Source organism: Lytechinus variegatus, chromosome 16 (genome assembly GCF_018143015.1).
Source record: "Lytechinus variegatus isolate NC3 chromosome 16, Lvar_3.0, whole genome shotgun sequence".
In the NCBI taxonomy this organism is placed as follows: Eukaryota; Metazoa; Echinodermata; class Echinoidea; order Temnopleuroida; family Toxopneustidae; genus Lytechinus; species Lytechinus variegatus.
This window is the reverse complement of record NC_054755.1, coordinates 16,743,090-16,767,563: the sequence shown is the minus strand read 5'-3', so window position 1 is coordinate 16,767,563 and position 24,474 is coordinate 16,743,090. Positions and strand designations below refer to the sequence as shown.

The following is a 24,474-nucleotide window of genomic DNA, read 5'->3' as shown; positions in this document are numbered from 1 at the left end:
AGCCTTTTGCTTGGTTACTAGTTATTGATGATGATGATGTCATTTCTGTTATTTTTCTTTATTTTCTTTCTTTCTTTACTGCGCCATGAGCATCTCTTATAATGGATATTGGCACATTACAAATGTCATCATTATTATTATTTAGATTGATATCATTTTCAGCCCAGAATACCTTTAAAATAGGATGTGATATAAACATACAAAAGACATGAAGCAAGCATTATTCTGTTTGAACAGAGTTTAATCATGTTTACCATGAAACAATGTTTGTAACTCAAATGAATACACATGTGAATACGCATCCAAGAACAAAGTGACCAATATGTGATCAAGACTGAAATTTAGTCCCATGAAAATCCATCATAACAAAACAGTGTTCATATGATTGTTGCGTAATAACCATTGTTCAGGAGTTATTGAGATTATAAAATGAAAGTACCAAGACACATCGTCAGATTGAACTAATCATCTTGAAATTTGTCTTATTCATGAAGTCATGGGGGCATAATAGCTCAATTAATCATTAAAGTCGATTTCTAACAGAAACAAATCAATTGAGCGGGAAAGATCACAGAAAATTACAACATAATGAGATAACTGGAATCACTCTTATTGACATTCGCAATGTCAAAATACATTTTTCAACAATTTGTATCAATTTTGGTAAGTTAATGTAACTGAATGAGAATGGCAAGAAATAAAGTTGTAATTTGAAATGTTTTTGAGTCAAATTGAGGTACATGTATATCTGCTTAGTTTCATTTTCATTTCAATGTTTTCTTTTGCACAAGAGAAAGTAGAATATCATATACACTGTACATCAATAAATTCAGGTACGTGTTAATACTGTTCTTTACCCTTTTTTTACAGGTATAAACAAAACCAAATGCAAGGAATACCATCTAAAATGTTTTGGCTTTAAAGTATGATTGCCAGTCACTGAAAAACATAGAAATGGCAAACAATAAAACAACACATGTTAAAATATAAAATCAAGGTCAGCAAAGAAAAAAATGCCATACAATTTTATCTACATCATGCTGGTACTTTTTTGTATCAACATCAAGAGTAGGAAGAGAAACACCGAACATAAGGCATGCAATATCACATCAATAAACAAGTACCGTAGGCTCATTGCCACAAATATGAATATTAAAGTTCATCATCATGTTGCCATTTTTGTCAATATTCTTTAAAGAAAAGAAATGTATCATAAAAATACATAAAAATTATGCATTTACAATGTATACCATAAACCAGTTCAGGTATTTGCAATGCAGGTTTACATGTACCCTATATGTAACTATCTACTCGGGTCTTTGGAAGCTCTGCCTTTGCATATTAGAATGAAAACAAATCATGTCAACATATAACATGCAATATAAGGTGCATTCGATTGCCACAAGTAATGATTGTATTTATTTTGTGTAATTTCAAAACTTTCTTTTTTTTTCATTTTCCCTAAAATACAAGAAAGAGAGGACAGTCAATCTAAGTATCTTAAACGGTATATCATAAATAAACACATCCACAAGCCTCCTCATGAAGCTTTCTACAAGTACCTACAGCTACAAAATAAACAAGTTTCATCTGTAAACAACGCACACCAAATACTTGGCAATAAATTAGCACTGTGTATCGACATAAACAAGAAAAAGTACTGAAATGGCTCATAAATATGTCTTTGAAAAAATATCTACATGTTTTTATCTACTTTTGGCACAGCCATAATCTATGCTAAGAATATATGTTAACATACAATGAAAACGCAAGAAAAATGGAATACAAAAAGGTCATAATAATTATATAACAATGAATAAAAATAACGGAAGACTTTAATAAAACATATAAGAACATCTTTGGTTTTGTAATTCTGTCATTACTTCATTTAAGAAATGATGGTGTACTGAGGGAGACAGTCAGGAAATATGCAAATCTTCATTGGGGTAAAAAAGCCTTGTACCACAAATAACAGGAAAATGATGGCAGCTCAGGAAAAGCAGCATTTTGAAATGGTGGCAAGCTCATTTCGTATGAAAACAGTCTCTTAAATCCTGAATAGACCTCTCTCTATGCAAAAGGTTTCAATTTATGTCCTACCTCTTAAAACAAACCACTTTCTGAACTGTCCTTGAATTTCTCAGATTTTTGAGATACATGTTCAAGGCTTTTAACAGGCAAGTCATCAGGGGTTATGGAGACTACATAACAAAAGTATTGCAGAGAAAATATTATCTGAGAAGCAACTAGTAATGGATGTAACGCATTGCTACTCAATCCATTTTTTTTATAGCAACGACAAAATATCTCTTCTTACTGGATATATGAAGTTCAACAATGGGGGGCAACATATCCCATTTACATGTAGGGCCTATACTAGTTAATATTACAAATTAAGGAGTACGAAGTATGCTATCGTACATTATGTTTTCGTTTTGTGAATTTCTGCATTTTCATGACCATATGGAAAAATTCTATACACCAAATATGAAATTCAGTGGTGTAAAGCATGGAAAATTAGACTCCACTGAAAAATGATGTAGATTCGTTCAATTTATTTCGTAACTGTTTGGAACAAGGTCATTTTACCACTGATTTTAATAGGGATAGGTAGTTTATGATACAGCCACATCTTGGGCCTCCACAGACGGCTTCCCATCAAATGAGTATATAGTGGCTGCATGTAATCATACTCTGCCGAAATGGTATGAAAACTGCTTAAATGCACACAAAAATTTATGTAACACCATACCATATAGTTTGAGTAAAATAAAATCAGCTGCATTATACCTAAATGGAGGGAATGTACACATAAATAAGACACTCTTGTAATATACATTGAATCATAATATTTTGAATAGTTTATTCCAAAGTTTTGCAATCCTTTTAATGATATCATCATCGCTTCTCCTAAAGCCCTGTTGTTCATTTCCCTGAGGATGTTGATTTCTCCAATTCTGTTCTGCTGAATGGATTCCACAATCATGTTGCAGCTGCCATCTTTAACTTTCTGGCAATTTTGATGTCTCTGACTAAGTTCTGTCAACTGAATTTCTACATTCCTTTCACTGCCATTACCATCATCCCTTACCCTGCAGATCTTCTGTTGGGTCTCCTCCATTTAATCTTTTTCTGGATCTTCTGAATTCTGCCATCCTTTAATTGCAATCTTTATCTTTTTTGGTTATTAAGCTCAATGGGTATTTTAATGGTTCTTTTGTTCTAAGCTGAATCCGACAAACCTACCACTGCCATCAAGCCCTCTCTTCCGCGAACCTTCTGCAGGTCTTCTTTCTCATCCTACTGCTGGCTATTCATTCCCATGAGGATCTTGATATCCCTGACCCGGTTCTGTCGTCTTTCTTCAGGTGTTTGCTTCTTGCCGTCAAAGACGCTCTTCATCAGCTGCCTCTTCTTCTCTTGAAGCTGAAGCATGGCTTCCTCAACGCTGTTACGCACCAGGAACTGTGACAAGGACAAATAAACAATCATTCCCATCATCACAATATCAGTGCATTCTATAATCCATTTGCAGGGATGCCAACCACTTTAAAAGAGCAAAGACAAAGTATTTGGGGGAGAAACAACATTACTTTCAACCCTACATGTTTATATTGTGATTCAGAAAAAAAAATCAATGGAGCATGTCATATTTTTTAAAATTAAAATGGGGTATAAAATCTGCCAACAAAAACGACTGGCATCTCTCCATTTGCAGTCAGATGTAAAACAGTGGAAAAAACGTAAATACATGAGGATTTTGTTTTATTGAGACTTTAAATCAATTCAAATAAACTATTGAATAATTTGTCATCTCAGGGGACATACCTACAAACTTCTTAACATATGTTCCCAATTTGAAGAAAAGAGGTGCCAAATGGACAAAACAACCCAATGAACTTGACTTACTTTAGTAATGGTGACATCTTTGGTTTGTCCCAGCCGATGGCATCTGTCAAAGCACTGCTCTTCACATGCCGGGTTCCATGCCTTTCAAACAATACACACACAAAAACAATCTATTACTACTGAGCTCATAGTAAAATCAATCGCAAGTCCCAAATGCGTGCTGTTAATTGGTTGAAAATCAAGTTGCGCATGATTTTTAAAATTGTGATTGATTGCAACTCTTTCTGCAATAGGCCCCTGAGCTCATAGTAAATTTTGGGTTGCTCCTTTCCCACTTCTGTTGTTCAGGGATCCCAGTTGCCACTTAGGCTTGGTCAAAAAAGTCTGAAACCATTTAGAAGGCCCTTTTCCTACAAGGAAAGGTGATTTCTATGGCCAAAAATATGTTGAAAAAGTTTGAATTTAGACCCATGTCTGAAAAGTGGCATCCCTTTCAGTTGAATTTAAAGTGGGATGAAGTATCTTTACACAGCATACAAGCGTCAAGAAAGGACAAAATGAACACTCTTTAATAGACGAGTAGACTTACTTGTCAAAACCCCTAGCACACACACACTCACACGTATATCTTTGCATTGCTTTATTTCCAAGGAATGGTCTAATTGTTCCTCTATTGTTCCCTGTCCTCAAATTGGTCAACATCTGAGGACGTAATAGTAAGGCTTTCAAGGATGATGGTTCTCATGAATTTTCTCTTGTACACTTGTCCATAGGCAAATGATGGCTATAGATGGGCAGTCACAAAAACAGACACACTAAGACTAAACACACTTTGACCCTTAAAGGACAAGTCCACCCCAAACAAAACTTGATTTGAATAAAAAGAGGAAAATTCAACAAGCATAACACTGAAAATTTCATCAAAATCGGATGTAAAATAAGAAAGTTATGGCATTTTAAAGTTTTGCTTCATTTCGCAAAACAGTTATATGCACATCTCGGTCGGTATGCAAATGAGGAACTGGTGACATCACTCACTCACTATTTCTTTTGTATTTTATTATACGAAATATGAAATATTTTTTATTTTCTCGTCATTGTCATGTGAAATGAAGTTTCATTCCTCCCTGAACACGTGGAATTCCATTATTTTAACATTTTGGGCTTCAGGCAAGGAGGTCCTAATCAACAAATTCGTAAAAATCGAAATATTGTATAATTCAAACAATACAAAAGAAAAGAATTAGTGAGTGAGTGACATCATTGACTCTCTCATTTGGATGTAACTGGCTCGGTCATATAACTATTTTGTTAAAAATAAGCGAAACTTTGAAATGTCATAACTTCCTTTTTTTACATCCGATTTTGATAATTTTTTTAGCACTGTGCTCATCTGATTTTTCTCTATTGATTCAAATCAACATTTTTCTGAGGTGGACTTGACCTTTAATAAGGAATGGCTAGTAAACTTACAGGTTCTAGCAGACAGAGCCTAGAAGCTGCCATCAGGTTTAGCCCAACCCCTCCAGCCTTGAGGGAGAGCAGGGGCCCGTTTCATAAAGGACTTGAAACTGTTGTAACTTTGCCATTATGGCAACAACCATGGTAGCCTTGTTTCTGATTGGCTGCTGAGCCCTGTTACCATGGTAGTTGCCATTATGGCAAAGGTACAACAGTTGTAAGTCCTTTTATGAAACGGGCCCCAGAAAAACTTCAGGCGAGTCTGGATCATCTCTGCTGATCTCTCTCATCACACATACATACACACACACATCACTCCAAACGTGATGACCTTTGATCTTAAGAGATGGCTTTAACTTACAGGGTCAAGGAGATATAGCCTGGAAGCTGCCGTCAGGTTCAGACCGACCCCTCCAGCCTTGAGTGATAAGAGGAAGACTTGTGGTGAGTCTGGATCATCACTGCTGAACTCTCTTATAGCCTCGGTACGAGCAACGCGTGACATGGAGCCATCAAGACGGGTGAACTTGAAACCCTTCTCACTGCAAATGTAAAAGCGTGGTATTGAGAATATAGCCAGCTTACTAGAAGAAATACTACATACATGTACAGTACACCAATGTCAGAGGCATTCTGTATCATTCAACAATAAGGCAATTTTTTTTCAAAACTTCTGAGACAAAAGTCACAGATTTGACAGATTCAATGTAATCTGTAACACAAGACAAGACATGAAAAATATAAATAATAAATTGCTACATGTACATAACATACAGAAGACAATTCCATAATACAAAATGTTTTAAGAAGGACAAAAGTCCATAACAACCAACCCTTTTACACCTGACCCCTTTATTTTCTCTTCTTTTTTTTCTTGTTTTACTTCACTTCACAAACAGCTCAAGCCATGACAATTTGAGTGCATTCCAAACTGTCACATGTCATTATTCCATTCCTTTAATGTACACTTCCAAGGGACTTTAGATATCACCACCCCAGCTTTAGTCCAGGAGCCTTTTATAAAACACTGGCATTTCAAAGAATGAAATCCTGTTAGGTGCCCATTTACCTCACCAGGGGGCCGTTTCATAAAGCTGTTTGTAAGTTAAGGGCAACTTTACGAATGACTGGTGAACCTTTCTTACGCACTAAACCATCGCTAATGAATACACCATTTGCATACTTGCCAACTTTAGAAGAAAAGAGGAATCAATTTTTCACGCAGAGTAACGAGCGTGTGACATTTTGCGCGGGAAGGGTGTGGGGGTACCCCCTGCCACGGTTAGAAATTTTTGGAATTTTAGAACATGAAATGGGGGGCTTTCCTTCACTTTTGAAGTGCCTTTTACCTGTCCACAAAGAAAAAATATCTTAATGTTGTCCCAAAGTAATGAAATATGAAACAGGAAAATCAACAGGATTCATTTCATGAAATTGTACCATATATTTTTACTTCAAAAACATGTATTCCATTACAATAATAACTGGATATTTCTCAGAATACTCCCTGTATTTCTAAAGAATTTTTGCTTTATTTTTCACGAAAACAGACTAACAGTCTAAATGCATATGTAACTTACACATGAACTTATGCAAATGCACTGGTACTCACTAACCCAGGAGCTCCGACCCGCGAAGCGGCGGGCCGTGACTGGGCTAGGTACCGGTACTCAATTGCCGGTACTCAGTCACTGCCCACTGCACTCATGCACTGTCTGTATAAATGATCGGAATCACAGTCAACTCACATTCACAATCCAAACGACGCATTGGCGACAGTATCCAGTCTCTACACACTAAATTTGTAATTTTGGCTTCAAAATTTCACGGAAAACTATATCCTTTGGCCATTAATTCGACGATCGTTGAGCTGGATCTTACGTATGCACTTGCAGCGCGGTAACCCACGGAGCTCCGGCCCGTCGGTAACCCGGCGCGGCACAGGCCGAAGCTCCCTGGGTTAGCAGCGAGGTATACTCGCGCTCGCGACGTCGCAGCATGCATTGTATTTGCATATGTTGTCGCTCTAGCTGTGTTTGCACGCGTTTATGCAATGTGCGCGCCATGTGAGATAGGCAAAGTGAAAAACTATGTACAAGAGTGTGTTCAGTTAGTGGAAAAATAATGCTATTTGGGATATCGCGATATCCAGGTGTCCGCACCTTCAGATTGGTCTAACCTTCGCTCCAGCCGTTTTTTCAATATTATCAATGTAAAAATTAATGAAAATCGGAATTATAGAGTTGATATTTGTAATGCGGAATTGGCAATAAAAAATCGGGATGATTCCGCCAAAATCGGAATGGTTGGCAAGTATGCATTTGCCGCTAGAAAGGATCACCAGTCGTTCTTAAAGTCGCTCTTAACTTACCAACAGCTTTATGGAACACCCACTAGGGTCGAGTGTGGCAATTGTAGATCAATGTCCTACCAAAAGACATTGTGTTGCACTCAACCCAGGTGATGCAAGTGGGTACCTTGCAGGATAAGTTTTCTTGTATACATCGAGTGCTGCTGAAGAGGTGGCAGCTCATGATAAGGCAGAGATGATTAACAGTTGGACTTTGTATACTTTGGAAAAGGCACTATATTTTATGTGACCTACCACCAATAAGTCTCCACGTAAGGTTCTGTCTATAGCCAAAATAATAATTTAGTCTCCGAAATCCAGAAATAAAAAAAAAAACTTATCTGAAAACATATTCTTCTTTATACTGTAAAAATTTGAAGTTGAGAAGTTGAATAAAAGAAAAGATACAAGAGTTTCTTAGACACTACTTTTTTTCAGACTGCAGTATGCACATCTAATGCTTGAGCGAACCCCAAATTTTAAACCTTATTTTCTCCTAATTTTTTGAGCTCTTGATGAATTTCCTTTGCATTCAATCAAGTACTTGTCATGGTTATTGTAGGTTAATTTAAACATATAATATATCATTTTTAATCTTAGGAAATGAATTTTCAAGCTCAATACAAATCTCAATATTCATTCTGGTCGACTTATTGTTGGTTTGGGGGTGACAGGTCACTCATTATTATGGAATTACCCCACTGCAAACTTACCTCAATTCAATTCATTTATTATTTTCCATTAAAAAAACAAGATATGTACATTTGAAATACACATGTATATACAATAATAAATAATAATAATAATGAGACTTGTAAAGCGCCAAATCCACTCTGTAGAGTGCTCAAGGCGCATAAAGAGCTAAGAGTTAAATAGCAAAGTTTTTAGAAGATTTTTGAAAGTTTCGACAGAGGTACATTTTTTTATGTCTTCAGGAAGGCTATTCCACAAAGTGGGGCATGCAAAAGCAAATGATCTTTCCCCCCAAGTTTTTGAAACTTTCGGAATGACAAGTAAGCCAGAGGTGGATGAGCGCAAAGATCTGCCTGGTCTGTAGTGATTGGTAAATGAATGAATGAATGAAATGATAAATGAAATGAAATCAACAAAAATTGATCAAATACATAAGCATAGTAAATTAATATTTTCAGCGATAGAAATAAATGGAAAATGAAACACCTGTAGAAAGATTTTTTTAAAAAGCTTGTAAATGGCAGGGGTTACCTGAGGGGTTTCTTCAGCAAGTCAAGGAATGAGGTGAACTGAGAAACAACAACACTCTTTGTTGTCTTGTCTGCTGCCCTCTGTGTCAGCAAACACTCCATCAATGCATCCACCTACAACAAATCGACACACATATATAAAGGTTGTTTACTGGGTAGCATGAACAAAAGAATAACATTGTAATTCAACCTTTTAAAAACAATGATCTTTCTCATTTCATTCTTTTATTCAATCATTCACCTCTCATGAAGAGAAGTTAGGAAAAAATAAGAGATTTTCCTGAATTTAATACAATCTAAAAGAGGTAAGCAAAGGAAAAAGGGAGTTGAGATATTTCTATTCAAATCATAATATAAAATACTATTGTACTCAGTGGTCAGACCAAATTATCTAAATAAACAAATAAAAGTGGAATTTAACAAACTGAGCATTAGACAAAATGAGAATTGTAGGTGGGTCATTGAGCAAAATAGGCAATTAGACCAAATACGATTAGAAATAGACTAAGACCAAGAATATAAACCGTTTGTCCTACCTTTGCACTTGAATGCCACTCTCCTTCTGTATCTTCATTTCCAGTATCTGATCTATCCTTTGGCACATGGACAAGGGACTCTCGGCTTACCGGGTGACGACAAAGAGGGCAGCGCGCACGTTCCTGAAATAGAAATAATAATATTTAACATTTATAGAGCGCTAAATACAAATTTTCTAAGCGCTGCATACTATTACCCCATTCAAATGTTACTTTAGCATGGCTGTCCTAATCGGACACTCGTGCATTCAAGGAATTCCTTCCTACCAGGTACCCATTTACTAAAAGCCTTGCCAAAGAAAATAGTGCTGCGGTGTCCGGAGACTCATCCACTGAGCCATAACACCTCTACATCTCTAAAAATAAGATGCAATAAGAATATAGATCACACATCTGCATATGAAAATGCGAATTAGAGGTTGAGAAATGGTTAAAAACACAATGGATTAATAAAATTCCAGAATATCAAATTTTCTTTTCTATTTTTTTAAGGACCAAATAACAATTCAGGTTTTTAACACTGGCAACTTGTTTATTTTGGGATGGCTGGTCACAATTTGTCAGTGGGGGAATTTATATCAGTGTGACGGGTATATACCATACTTTGTAAAGTCTGTAGAACAGACTATGACTACACGATAGAGAGATGGCTGCGAGTGCAAGTGACAATCTTTTGCAATAAATGTATATACATTCAATTACCCAAGAAATGTGTGCTTTATTTTAACGGATGTGGACTAAGCTGGAATATGGTAACTATATAAATTAGCCAAGGAAACCCTATTTCATAACAATCAGTCAGGCGGGGGTGAAAGTGCATTGAATGCCAATCAGAAATTTCGAGTGGTTCTGACCACTGTCGACATCCATAGTTTAAACACTGCTATGTATACATCCCTATGATATATATATATATTTTTTTTTTAGATTATTCTTTGGGCCTGATGTTGCCATCATAAAATAATGAAAAGTGGCCCGTGACTGCCACATAATAAACCGTAATTAAATAACATGATAATAGTAATTAGATGGAATGGGCAGTCAACCCAAACCAATTGTAACCAGGGGCCGAAGCCACTCGTTCCTGGGACTGAAATAGGGGTTCCCCCTTCACAGCCTGTATGGAAGCAAGCTAGGGTTGTCATCCCCATAGGGAGCCTGGTCAGCTAGGAGCCAAGCTAGACAAGCTAGTAACCTTGACTTCTAACCTCCCCTTATGAATTGTTTTGTGAAAAATATATTTTGTCTGGTACCTTTTCTGAGATGATGACCTCTCCAATACACCTCTGACAGAAGACATGGGCACATCTTGTAATGACAGGATCTTGGATGGACTCTAGGCAGATGCAACACTCCTACAAAATAACAACATCAATAATAATGTTCAATCCTACTCGGAGGGGGGGGGGGGATTATACAGGGGCTCAGGGAAACTTCATCACCAAAATGTGCAAAACAAAAGAGCCCTGGGCCCCGTCATACAAAGAGTTACGATTGATCCAATCAATCATACATGTAAGTCTATGGAAATCCTTCAGTGTCAAAGTTTTTCTACAAGAAATTTGCAAATGTCCTTTGTAACATACGGAAACACACCAAATTGTCAAGAAATCAATGAAGTTATGAAAATATGTCATATCTAGAAACATTTTTGAACAAACATGTATTTTCAAATGTGGGCGTTGCTGGCTTTCCATAGTTGAGTTTGATCAGATCAATCGCAACTCTTTGTAAGACGGGGCCCAGATCGGGCGCTCGAGCATTCAAGAAATGTCTTCCTTTAATAAAAGGTATCCATTTACTACACTTGGGTGGAAAGTAGCAACACAGATTAAAGGAGCAAGTGCTACAGTGAAATTTGAACCCCCCAGACATTGTCCGCAAACATATCCATTGAGCATTACACCTCTCTATATATTGTATTGAATTACCTGAATAGACCAGTTCGTAGTTACTTCATGGACAATTTTGGTCAAATGACCTTTCATTTCTTCCATTTCGATAGGCAGATTTCAAAGCAAGATATTACGTAAGCTTGCCTTACATAGCAGGATGAAGAAGTTGAATAGACCAGGTGACTAGAATAGCACACCAATGAACACTTTATGAAGGTATTTGTTGCATTCCTACTTTGAATGCATATCATAGCATGTTGCACAATGTACTTGGCAAACTGTGAAATACCAGTCGCTCATGGACGCATTGTTGTTTTTTGTGGATGCAAATGAAAACCACAATTCAAAAGAATATATGAATAATCAAGACATCAAAGTTGGTGCTTATCTCATTAGATTTTAAACCACCATGTCACTTTAGTACAAATGACCTTCCTCTGATCATGCGTAGAATCTTTTGATCATGCGCAGAAAGGAACTACGAACTGGTTTATAAGGCAGCATTGAGACAATTAACACAAAATATGTCAGAATGTCTGGGGTTCAGTTGCAATGACTAGAGACCATAATATTCATACAACACTACCACAAAAAAAATCATTCTCCTATATCACCTCTGTAATAATAATCAGTTAAGAACATCATTATTCCAGGTTCATTAATCCAACTTATGTCACAACTACTTTTATAACCAGGATTACTTCATCAGATTCACAAGTAATGTGAAATCAGAATTACTGACAGGTAAATAGTCATATATACATTGCTACAAATAATAGCTCAAATTAGAAAGATTACAGCTGTAGTTAATAACAATGACTGCCGTTAATTTTCAGAAGATAACAAACATATAATCTCCTCAGCAGGCCCATATTGTCAGAGTCACGATAAGCTCAATATGAGACTACTTCTGGAATTACATATGGTATCTCACTCAAAACCAGTCAATATTATGCAATAAATCAATCTCACCTCATCAGCTCCTTGACTAAGGAACGAGACCAAGGTTGCTACCAGCTGAGCCTTTTCTTCATCCGTCTTCTCACTAACATCTATCAATGAAAATTAAATCAAAGCAAAACTTTAAAAAATTAAGATGCATTTCAGACAAGCTGCAACATGCAAACTTATAATCATTCAAAAGGTTAGTACCCTGCTTAAGGCCTGCTTTTACAAACTTTGCTCATTCTCCTGATGACAACAAGAACACACTTGTCAAAACGTCAAGATTGGGTGATCCTTTTTCAGGATTAAAATTTGCCCAAGAAAGATACATCGTGTACAGTGAAACCTACAACACTACTCTTATACCCCTTTCCCACTGGCAAAATTTACTCTACCGCTGTACTGCCTAGGTGGGGCTAAAGAGCCCCATCTATCGTCTAAGTTCAAGCCCAGCTCACTTTCTTTTCTCACAGCGTTTTTTGTAAAGTGCGCTAAACACACCATTTGTGCAGGATCATTGGCCCAAAATAGCAGGTTTAGCCAAACATTGCAGAGTTAAGCATGAAAGACTGGTTTTTAGATGCTGTGAGGAACGATACCTCGGCTAGCCAAGATGGTGCTTGATGTATGTAACGGGACTGGTCGGACTCACCTCACACTATCAGCAACGACCCTTACCCCCTCCCCTCCTTTCTTACTTGACAATGAATACCAATCAAAGAATGAATACCATTATTATAATAGAATCATAATACATACCAGTAGCGTGGCATAGGTTAGCAGCAGCCTTAGCACAGAGAGCAGGATGACAACAGAGTTGTCTCAATCTCATGAGGATTGCTAGAATATCACCATAGTGATCTAGGACAGTGCCTTGCTGGAAATATCTGAAAGAGAGGAAGATCATATATGTATTATATTTCATTAAATATGTATATACTTGTACACTACAACAAGCATTTGTTCTTATCATGGTGTACTACAAAACTAGATGGATTTTTGGCTGCGCGCAGACAAAATTTATGCCTCCACTATTGTCAGATCTATACATTGCACATCTAACTTCTTTGTTTGACCTTTAACATTGTGATCATCAGATTATCTTCATTCACATAGGCATACATGAGCCAAGTATAAGTATGAAATTGATCCCTCAGACAGGTTATCATTTATCAGGGGAGACATTTCAGGTTTTTATCGACCTTTGACCTCAAGACCTGCAAATTTCTATCCTCCCTCCAATAATCCTTTAAATATTTCTTCAATTAACATGAGAGCAGGTTATTTCAGTTATGTAATGTCCAATGTTACCTTTGACCTCATGACCCAACCTCCATTTTGGCTTAAACATTGTAATTAAAACAAAAATATGAGAATAAAAGTGAGAATGCAATTGTTAAATGATAAAAAAGATGGTTTCCTATGCGACTTAAACAATACAAGTAAACATCGCCATGACACACCATCAGTCGCAAATAAACAGAAATTCAACTCACTTGCTGACGGCCAGTCTGCCATCTTTCTCCATGGTCTTGTAGACCTCTTTCTCATCATCGGAGAAGTCCACATACTGGAGGACGACATTCCGAGCCGGTAGATCCACCAGAGGTTTACCGTTTAACTTCTGGGATTTCATCCGACGCAGGGCGAGGGTGTTCATCAACTTACGCACCCGACTGAGGATAAGATGAGAAGACGATGAGGAAATAAGCAGGTCTCTCATAACACAGAGATTTAGAAAATAGAATAGACCTGGGTCCCATAACACAAAAAATTATTGATTAATCGCATGCTCGATTTTCATGATTGATTGTACATTGTAGTCAATGCAATCAATCATGAAATAATGTTCTACAATATTTACTAAGCCTTTTCGTGTTACAGGACACAGTTTGGAGTTACCTCATGGTCAAGTTTGTTCAAATTGCCTTTCCTTTTTTCCATTATGATAGGCACATTTCAAAGTAAGATATGTAAGCATGCCTGACATAGCAGGATGCACCAATTGCAAGGGCCAGGCGACAAGAATAGCACATGATAAAAAGAGACAATTTTAGGGGGAGGAAATTAAGGTGTCTCTCATTACACAGAGATTATGAAAACAGAATAGACCACGGGTCCCAGAACACAAAGCAATTAATCGCACGCTTGATTTCCACAATTGTACATTTTAGTCAATGCAATCAATCGTTGAATGTTCTACAATGATTGCTAAGCCTTTTTGTGCTACAGGCCACAGTTTGGAGTTACCTCATGGACAAGTTTGTTCAATTTGCCTTTCCTTTTTTGCATTATGATAGGCACATATCAAAGCAAGATATTATGCAAGCATGCCTGACATAACACTATTGCAAAGACCAGTCAACTAGAATAGCACATCAAAGAAACACCTTTTTAGGGTTTTGTTGCATATCTACTTTGAATGCATTAGCATGTTGATATTATAATGTATATGGCCAACTATTGAATACCAGTCACTAACGGATGCATTGTTGCTTTCCATTGGATCTTATAAAAAGCACAATTGAAAAGGAATGTAATCAATGACCAAAGATATTTAATACTGTTCTGTGATACTTACTCTATGCCAGCAGAATCATTGTTAGCAATCGGTCTCCCGATGATCCTCTGCCACCAAGTATGGTTTGATTTAAAGGGTTCCAACCCAAGGAATGCAATCAACTACCAAAGATCTTTAATACTGTTCTGTGATACTTACTCTATGCCAGCAGAATCATTGTTAGCAATCGGTCTCCCGATGATCCTCTGCCACCAAGTATGGTTTGATTTAAAGGGTTCCAACCCAAGGAATGCAATCAACGACCAAAGATCTTTAATACTGTTCTGTATAGGCGTACCTATATAGACAAATTAGAAAGAAGCCAAATATAATTTTAAGATAAATTTTTGCACATATAAAAGAAAAATATTTGCCAACTGATTTTGGTAGAAAATGTGTGTTGTTAAGGAACAATAATAAAACTATGTCTGCATGTGCTCACCTGTGTTGGTAATCTTTAGTGTGATTGGATTTCAGCTGAGATTTCAAGATTTCACATAGTCAAGTTAATGAAAATGTACCAGGGCCTCATCTTATAAAGATGGATGGCCAGTAACATCAACATCTATTATGAATGTTTGTTCAAAATATTTTCTAACATGATGCATATTCATGTATTCATTGTTTTCTTGAAAATTCACTGGGCTTCTCTTTTTTACAAAAGGAATTTTGCAAGTTTCCTGCAGAAAAATTATGACACTGATGGATTACCATATAGTTAAGATTGATTGGATCAATCGTAACTATTTGTAAGATGGGGCCCAGATCTAATCAATGATGAAATGTGGACAATTAACTTGGATTTCTCATAAAAACATGGTTTTCTGCCACTACACTCCTTTTAATAACAACAGAAGGAAAACATGAGAAAATACTAGACCAGAAGATGAAAATTATCACAAGATTCAATTACTTTTCATTTAGGAAAAAACCAGTGGTTCATACATGATCTGGGGCTCATTTGCATAAAACTTGTTAAAACAACAAATTGACAATGACAGATTAAAGCTACTGAAATCATTAAGTTTAAACCGAGCGTTCCACAAAAAAGAAAATCAGTTTCAAGAGACAGATTTCACAATAATCATACATATGTTTTACTATATGTTTTACTATAAATTTGACATTAATGGTAACAGTGGAATCTCACCTTTAATATGAGACCAACATCTTTAGCAAATTTTTCATGCATGGCAGATTACAACCAAGAAGTAAGGCATGTCAGAAATGATTTGCACAGAACCTCAATTGTGAATCTGAATCCACTATCATTTCAGAGATCAGTGAGAAAATCTTAACAAAGAATACAAAAGAAATTCTGAGAAAATTGTTGAATAAGCAAGGTCATAGCATCACAAACCATCTTATTCAACTTTTCTGAGCTACCTGATTTTTGCATTAAAATTTTTAACTTGTCTTGCTCATTAATGCGTGAAGTGTTTGTCTCATATTAGCAGAGCTGCCAACCAGAAAAAGAACATTTCAGTGTTTTTGAAGCTGAAAATCAGTATTTCAGTGAAGAAATCAGTATTTTCAAAGAATACCATAGGACCACAAGTAAAGCTGAAACTTAAGAAATCAGTATTTTACATGAAACTATCAGTATTCTTCTCATTTTTCAGTACTAAATACTGAAAATCAGTACTACTTGGCAGCTCTGTATTAGGTATCAAATTATAGATAGAGAAATAATTGAGTTGTATGATGATGTAAAATTAATATCATAATGCATTGGAAGACAGGAAGACCAAGACAACCATGTCATCAAGCAAAAAGGGGCACTTGTTTTGGCCTCAAGTCTCCAGGTGGGTGTTTCATAAAGCTGTTTGTAAGTTAAGAGCGTCTTTGAGAACGACTGGTGAACCTTTTTTGTGGTAAATGGTATACACCATTGATGGTTTAGCGCATAAGAAAGGTTCACCAGTCATTCTTAAAGTCGCTCTTAACTTACTAACAGCTTTATGAAACGGCCCCAGATATTTGGAAGGGCATTAAGGCCATTCCGAGGGCATCAGAGGCCATGGCCTTAGGGTGATTTGAGCCCTGCAGTTTTAACATACCTGTGAGAGCCCATCTACATTTGGAAGTGAGGGCGTGTGCAGCCTGTGTCTGGAGGGTGCCATGATTCCTGATGGTATGGGCTTCATCCAGAACTATCCGAAGCCACTCAACCTTCTGCAGGGTAGATTTCTCCTATTTACAGTCACAATCAAATATTTTTTCATTACTATCCAAAAAGAAGGGTTGACATGAGAAACAGTCTTAATCCACGATCGCTCAATACTATCATAGGCCAATTCTGAAAGGCAGGGTTCTATTTAAATTCACTTACATGCTTTCTCATTACTAACCAAAATTAAGGAGTTCACATGAGAAAACACTCTATTTTCACAATCATGGAATGTTACTAGCTTGTAAAGCTCCATATATAGGGAGGAAAGTTCCATCCTCAATAAAAAAGTGTGTGGTCCACCAGATGGATCAGGGAGGCTTTCAACATTCGTGTGGAACGGAAACTTAGGACAATACACTCTCCCGTTGATGTCTGATCATATTTTAAAGCGTTGTTGTGCACCATCAACAACTTTGCCATCTACGATGAGGTCAAATGAAGTTTACAGTTTTGTAAAGTGAAAGCAAGATTGTGAAAACAAAAAGAAAAAATCCTTTCTTATCATCACCCCAAAGAAATGAACCTTTTTTGGTGATAATAAGTTACTGATAAGACGTATATTCTGTTTATGTACTTTTATAGAGAGTGATTTGCTGCACAGGAATATCAAACAGGAAATCCGTTTATTTACCTTTACAAAACTGAATTTATGATTTTGCTGTGTACAAAACAGAATTCCATTTTAGATCAAGATTGAAAGGGAAGAACATGCTTTCAGAAACTGAATCATACCTTCTTGGCCTTGTACTCAGCAGCCATAGTATTATAGGTAGTGATGACAACATCTTGTTGCTTGAGATAATCGGCCTTCAGTTTCTTCTTTTCTGCTCCATAGTACAGACACACATTCACCTGGGCCTCATCAGAAACATGTTCACTGAATTGATCCTTTACAAATTATATTCAATTTTTCATTAAATAAAACCCAACTAACAATACAAAATGCAAACGATGTTCCTAATAATTCTTCTGTTTGATTCATGAGACTGGCTAATGCACATAGGTCACCCAGACGGGAATCGAAAACCAACTTTCATGTATCAAGTCAAGACACCTTCAACAACTCACCTTCTCACAAACAATAAAAATTGAATATATGGAAAATGAGCAAAAAACTTTATGATTATGTCTTTTAAACAAGGATAAAAAGAAATGTGGACTGATATTGATTATCTTCCTATTTCAAGGTAGAATTCAGGAAATAAATCTTTTCAAGGATGCAAGAAAAAAAATTAGAAAAGAGCCTTACATTGACAAACCTTGACTTTCTCTCAATCAAAGTTGGATCATTTTGAAATGGTCGACCATGCTAATGAACAACTCTCATCTCCAAGCCTTCTGTGGAATCATCAGGCCTAATTCTTTCACCCTTCTCTCTTTTAACAACTTATGCATACTATCCATTGGAAGTAACTTTATTATTCCCTCACTTCTCGTTTTCTCAATTTTTTTTACACCAAACCATTCACTATCATATACATGTAGAAAATAAAATTTTGATTTGAATAATGGTGGAAAACATACAAATGGAGAACTATTCCACAAATACTTCAAAACCAAACATTCTTTGGAGCTGATCAGTTAACCTCAAATTCAAAGGTCCGTATTCTGAAATCGGGTTTAACTTAAACTCAGGTTTAAAGTTGTGGTTTAAGTATGGGAAGCCATAAGTATCAAATTTTTTATTAAGTTGTATGTTTCTTATGTTTACTGTGCTCTTTCCTGATTCATTGATGGTGAAGACAATCTTTTATTTATACTTCGTACACAATTATGGATGATTTGAGAGCCTAATGAGCTGAAGTATGATATCTCTACTGTTAGTGATTATGTAACAATTGGCTGTCCATACTTAAACCACAACTTTAAATCTGAGTTTAAGTTAAACTCGACTTCAGAATACGGGCCAAAGACTTTAAATATTAGATATGCTAAGAAGCTATTTCTATACTCACAATCCAGTTTGAAAGTACAGACAGTGGGCAAACTATGAGAGTAGTACGGGGACCCTTAGCATCTCCATTTCCAACGTGACCTTTGACCCCAACTCCAGTCGGTTTACTTGGTCCAGGTACTGCAACATTTGATGGACCAGGCGAAGAGCTCGATGGTACTGGTTTACGAGGGCCAGATCCTGAGTTGATTGATGGGCTAGTTCCAGCATGAGAGGTGGCTGGCTTACTAGGGCCAGATCCTGAGGCATTTGATGGACTAGGACCCGGCACTGAGTTGATTGATCGGCTATCTACAGTGTGAGAGGTGATTGGTTTACTAGGGCCAGGTCCTGTGGCAATTGATGGACCTGGTACTGTGTTGACTGTTACGCCGAGTCCTGGTAGAGGGACCCCTTCTTGGATAGTGGATAATGTCTTTGATGCATCACCTGCAGGTGTCTTCTTGCCCTTTCCTTTGCCCTTCGTAGCACTCTGACCCTTTACTTTGGGAACTGTGACTGATTTTGACTGCTTCCTTTTAGCTGAAGCATCGAATAAGAACAGAATAAATTGATGTCAAGGATGTTCTGTACTACAAATCTGGCAACCTGAATTGTCAAAAAAATCTGATTCTTTATTCCTTTTATCATATTTTCGAGCCTTAATCCTCTTTTTCTTTAAATATTTGAAAAACACTTAAAATTTAATCCTATTTTTACTAAACAAGAGAAAATCCTACTAATTGCCAAGTGAGCTCTGTTACTAACATGTTGCAAAAAACACAACAACCTTAATTGATATACAGTAGTATCAAAGAACTTATCAACCATGATGCCCCAAATTTGCAGAGATTGTTTTGAATCCATGCTCAGAAACCATGATTAATGCAGCTTTTGTGCATTCATACAATCTGTATAATGCTTATATTACAGCACTACATGTAAAGTCATGCCATCACTATTAAGCCTTTGAAGCCTTTATTTGGACGGACGTGACCCTGAACCTGTATTCTTTGTAGATTATCGGCAAAATAAAGAAATACATGACATTTGAAATAAATTATCTCTTTTTCTCCTCGGTAGGGTAGTATATTTTGGTCATTTTTTAATGCTAAAAACTTACAAATGAAAGTCAATCGTCGACAAAATTATTGACTGATTTTCTCAAAAATGACATCAATTTTAAGGTCACTAGATATCTGAAACCCTTACTATTCAAAGCAAATGACTTAAAGCCGTATTCCAACTTTTAGGGTATATGGCTTTTCGGGTTCAAAGAGTAAAGGGTACTGCATTGATGAGACCAATTGTAAATGTCAAAGTAATCAAAATAAACAGTAGACTATTATATTCAAAACAGTGGGCTCATTAATGCTGTAACCTAGTAAAAAGCATCCATGCACTGTGATAAATGTGAAGCATTTATTATTAGAGGCTTCCTTATTACATATCCTGAACATAAATGTACATGTAAGCCTAAGTGTAATAATTACATGAAATATGCATAAACAATGCTTTAAAAGCACAGAATCAAAACCAACTATGTGATTTGGGACAATGTGCCAGATCCTTTCATACAAAAGTAAAGTGCTATATAAGAACTAGAACAGAGATCACACCTAATATGTTATACACATGTACATACCTTTCTTTACAGGTGATGGGTTATCATCTGAATCATCACTGAAGACAAACTTTACATTAGCAGCACTTGCCCTGCAAAGAAAAATCACCAAACAAATGTTCCTTAACCCTAAATCTCCCGGGGTATTTTGATTCTTGTCATTCCGGGGGGGGGGGGGGGGGGGGGGGCCATTATGGCCCCCCCTTAAGATCTCGGCCGCCGATCGCGCGAGCGACGCAAAAATTTGCACGCTGGTAGTGTGCGATGTAATCTACAAGGCTGTATGGTAAAATTTTCCAAAATAATGAGATTTTATTTTATATGAATTAATTATGCTAATTTATGCATAAATCATACTTTTTGCTCTAATTCACTATATAAAGCTCCTAGAATGCTAATTTTTGGTAAAAATTTTCTTTGTAGCATTCTTAACAATCGTAATTCAAAAAAACTTTGGTTTGGAAATAAATTTCTTATGTATTTTATTGTTTTATGAATTTCTTATGTATTTCTTTGTTTTTTTACTTTTTGTTTTTTATTGTTTTTTCAATGGAAATTGTTCCAGACATAATTCTGATCATAAACAAGGCAAAATCAATTAAGTTTAATCAGTAAAAGTAGAAATAATGATACATTTATGAATTTTGGCTAAATACGCAATTTGCATCTACATGAAATCACGTTTATAAGCAATTTTGGGTCTGAAATGCACTTGCATAATGTTGCGTAATGTCGTAACCGCGTACCCGGGCGTCACAACTTTGGTCTCAAAATTTGCGCGAGACTTGAATGTAAAAAGTCAGTGAGCTGCGAGGTGAAAAAATTTTGCGCAGCAGATATATCGCGAAAATTGTTGAGGGGGGGGGCCATTATGGCCCCCCCGGGAGAATTAGGGTTAAGAGAAATACCAGTTGTGATTACTACTGTCTTCTAAAGATGATTTTCAAGTGTAGAAAATGCATACCCTGTAGGAGGAAACTCCTAAAATCCTTGGGTGCCTATGCATCCCAGCTAAAGCCGGGGTAATTATAACATCATGGTAAAGCAGGGCCCGATAGAGGAACAGTTTTCGGGGTTGAACTTGCTACTCTGGGAAAATATGATATTACTATTATCATTATTATCACACCATCCAACAGCTAACCACCTAGTGAAATGTTAGCCTCTCCTACAGTATCATCATGAAACCCTTCAATGATCATCCAACAGCAACAAATCCATTCAATTGAAATTAAGGGAATATCAAAACAATGTATTAAAAAATACATAAAAACAAGCCCAGGGGGTGGGGGAAGGGATGGAATTTGAATCAAATTACCTCTTGGGTCTACCGGTGGCTGTGACTGCTGCAGTGTTTGAGGAACTTGTGACAACAGGCGCTTCATCTTTAATGACAATAATATCTTTACTATTGGGACTTGGACTACATGTATCCTCAATTACTATCACCTCCTCTGAATTGACAGGTATATCCTGGGAATCCTTGATCACTATTACTTCATCTATCATATTCTGCTAGATACAAATCAAGAGAGAGAGTGCAGTTGATATAAGACATTATTAACCTGTTGGAAGGTCAATATTGAAATAATATTGGATAATGGAAGACTATCCTCTATTACTATCACCTCCTCTGAAACAACAGGTATATCCTGGGAATCCTTGATCACCAGTACATCATCTATCACATTCTGTTAGATATAAATCAAGAGAGAGTGCAGTTGATATAAAACAATATTAACCTGTTGGAAGGTAAATATTGAAATAATATTTAATAATAGAGGACTATTCTCTAATTCTATCACTTCCTCTAAATGACAGTTATCTATTTGAAATCCTTGATCACTGTTCATCTACCACCTTCTGTTAGATACAAACCAAGAGAGAGTGGTTGATATGAGGGAATATTGACCTGTTAACAAGTTTTTAATGAATAATAAATGCCTTTCCTGTATTACTATCACCGCCTCAGAAAAGACAGGTATCTTGTGTGAATCCCTAATCACGATTACTTCATCTACCACTTAGGGAGCGTTTCATCAACATTTTCATCCAACAAGTTGTCAGATCTGACAACTTTTCTTGATTCGGATTGCCGTAGAAGCACTGTTTCTATGGTAACTGTCGTATAAACCAGGACTTGTTGAATCAAGTCCTTTCATGAAACACTCACCAGCTGTTAGATACAAATCAAGAGAGAATGATTAAATATAAGAGAATATCAACCTGTTGACTGGTTAATATCAATAAATATCTACCTATTGGCAAATGGATTCATCGGCAAATCAACATCTCTAAGTATAAAACCACATAGAGATTACATATCATAATACTGTATGTGTAAAGACCCTCTTATTCACAAACACAGTACTTAGTCACTTTGAAATCATATTTCAGCAGAGCTATGGTTCCAGCAGACATTATGTGGTTCATTATCTTTTTCTGGAATGTTGTATATGGAAGCTAAAGCCCGTCATGAAAAAAAATGTGACAAAAAGTATTGCCCATTCAGGAGCTAAACCTTGGTTAAATTAAAAGAAGACATGAATATCTGACCTGCGTAACCTGACTTGTCGAAGGCTTGTTGCAATCCATCTCCTCTGCTTCGGGCAAGCTCGGCAAAGATGGAGGAAGACCAACACACTCCGGTGGGAGGTCCGCGAACTCTGGCATCACGAATTCATGCATGACAAGCGATATGACGGAGAGAGTCTTCCCCAACCCCATCTCGTCTGCCAGGATCCCACCACGCACGCTGTCTGGTCGCTTGGCGCTGGTGAAGTTTGTCAGGGAGTTGTGGTAGAGACCGGACGCTGTCTTGTCCCAGAACGTAGGCAACTTGTCGTCGCTCTCTCTGGCTAACATCCAGTGGAGGGCCTGCTTCTGGTGAGGGTACATCGTACTTACAATCCACTTAAAGAAACAACAATAATACATGCTGATTACAACAGTTGCAGTGGTGCTCCAAAGTTAGTTAACCCCACCAGAAAATGAAGACTGCTTAAAGTGTTCAAGTTCCACCACCATGTTTTAGATATTTAATTGCGAAGTCAGGTGATAAAATGTTAGACCAAATAAAGCTTGTTTGTCTCGGCTTGCTGAACATTGTCTACATTCAACACTCAGAATCATGAAATGATTGCATTCTGTGGATGGGTTCACTGATTTTTAAACACAACTGCATTGTATACTGTGCTTACATGAAATTAAGTGCTTCTGCATGCTGCATACTATAACCCCAGCTTTAGCACAGGCTTTATCCACTAAGCCACAATACCTCTACATAAAAAAATGAAAAAAAAAAAACAGAAATAGAAATAGAAAAAGAATAAAAAATAATATTTTAAAGTTAAAAATAGTTTGACTAAATACGATCAAACTTGCCTTTAAGATCACCTATCTGTAAGACTAAAATTCAAATTCCTTTGGATCTGGTGAGGATAAATTGTAACACAAAATACCATTAATAACATTGTAACGTACAAGTAGTTTGATTGAATACAGTCAAACATGGTTTAGATACCACTTGGGCCCCATCGCATACATGTTATTTTAGCATACCTTACTGGGTTCTTGCTCAGTAGTTTTGTCCTGAGATTTGAGATTGTCGAACAAGGTATCCACTTCATTCTTCATCTATAAATAGGGAGGACAGAAGTTTTTATGCATCAAAACTATTGCAACGAGGAGCACAATATACTTGTTTAATAATCTTATTCTTAGCACTAATATTTAAAAGTTCAAGTCCACCCCAACAAAAAGTCAATTTGAAAAATAAATGAAAAATTGAATATGAATAACGTTGAAAATTCTGTCAAAATTGGATGTAAAATAGGGAAGACATTTCAAAAAATTTGCTTACCGTTGCACAATACAGTGTTATGCAAAGGATGGAATTGATGTCCCTCACTCACTGATTCTTTTG

The 24,474-nt window shown here is 36.6% G+C and overlaps 1 protein-coding gene across 2 annotated transcripts in view; it reads right to left on the bottom strand.

Annotated features, from left to right (window-relative positions):
* Positions 1-232: 232 nt before the first annotated feature.
* Positions 233-24,474, bottom strand: part of LOC121429543 (helicase-like transcription factor) — a 35,591-nt gene continuing 11,349 nt past the window's right edge. Inside the window, exons 5-21 of one of the 2 annotated variants that reach the window (XM_041626614.1) lie at positions 24,111-24,185; positions 23,106-23,462; positions 21,868-22,064; positions 20,571-20,641; positions 18,948-19,468; positions 17,725-17,880; positions 16,880-17,012; positions 14,979-15,117; positions 13,756-13,935; positions 13,019-13,146; positions 12,287-12,366; positions 10,673-10,774; positions 9,420-9,542; positions 8,885-8,997; positions 5,672-5,852; positions 3,910-3,990; positions 233-3,465 (exon numbers count right to left, since the gene is read on the bottom strand). In XM_041626614.1, the coding sequence (XP_041482548.1) occupies positions 3,301-3,465; positions 3,910-3,990; positions 5,672-5,852; positions 8,885-8,997; positions 9,420-9,542; positions 10,673-10,774; positions 12,287-12,366; positions 13,019-13,146; positions 13,756-13,935; positions 14,979-15,117; positions 16,880-17,012; positions 17,725-17,880; positions 18,948-19,468; positions 20,571-20,641; positions 21,868-22,064; positions 23,106-23,462; positions 24,111-24,185 (2,802 nt within the window). In that variant the 3' untranslated portion in view covers positions 233-3,300. The remainder of the gene's footprint in view (positions 3,466-3,909; positions 3,991-5,671; positions 5,853-8,884; positions 8,998-9,419; positions 9,543-10,672; positions 10,775-12,286; positions 12,367-13,018; positions 13,147-13,755; positions 13,936-14,978; positions 15,118-16,879; positions 17,013-17,724; positions 17,881-18,947; positions 19,469-20,570; positions 20,642-21,867; positions 22,065-23,105; positions 23,463-24,110; positions 24,186-24,474) is intronic. The other variant, XM_041626615.1, reaches the window with a different exon arrangement.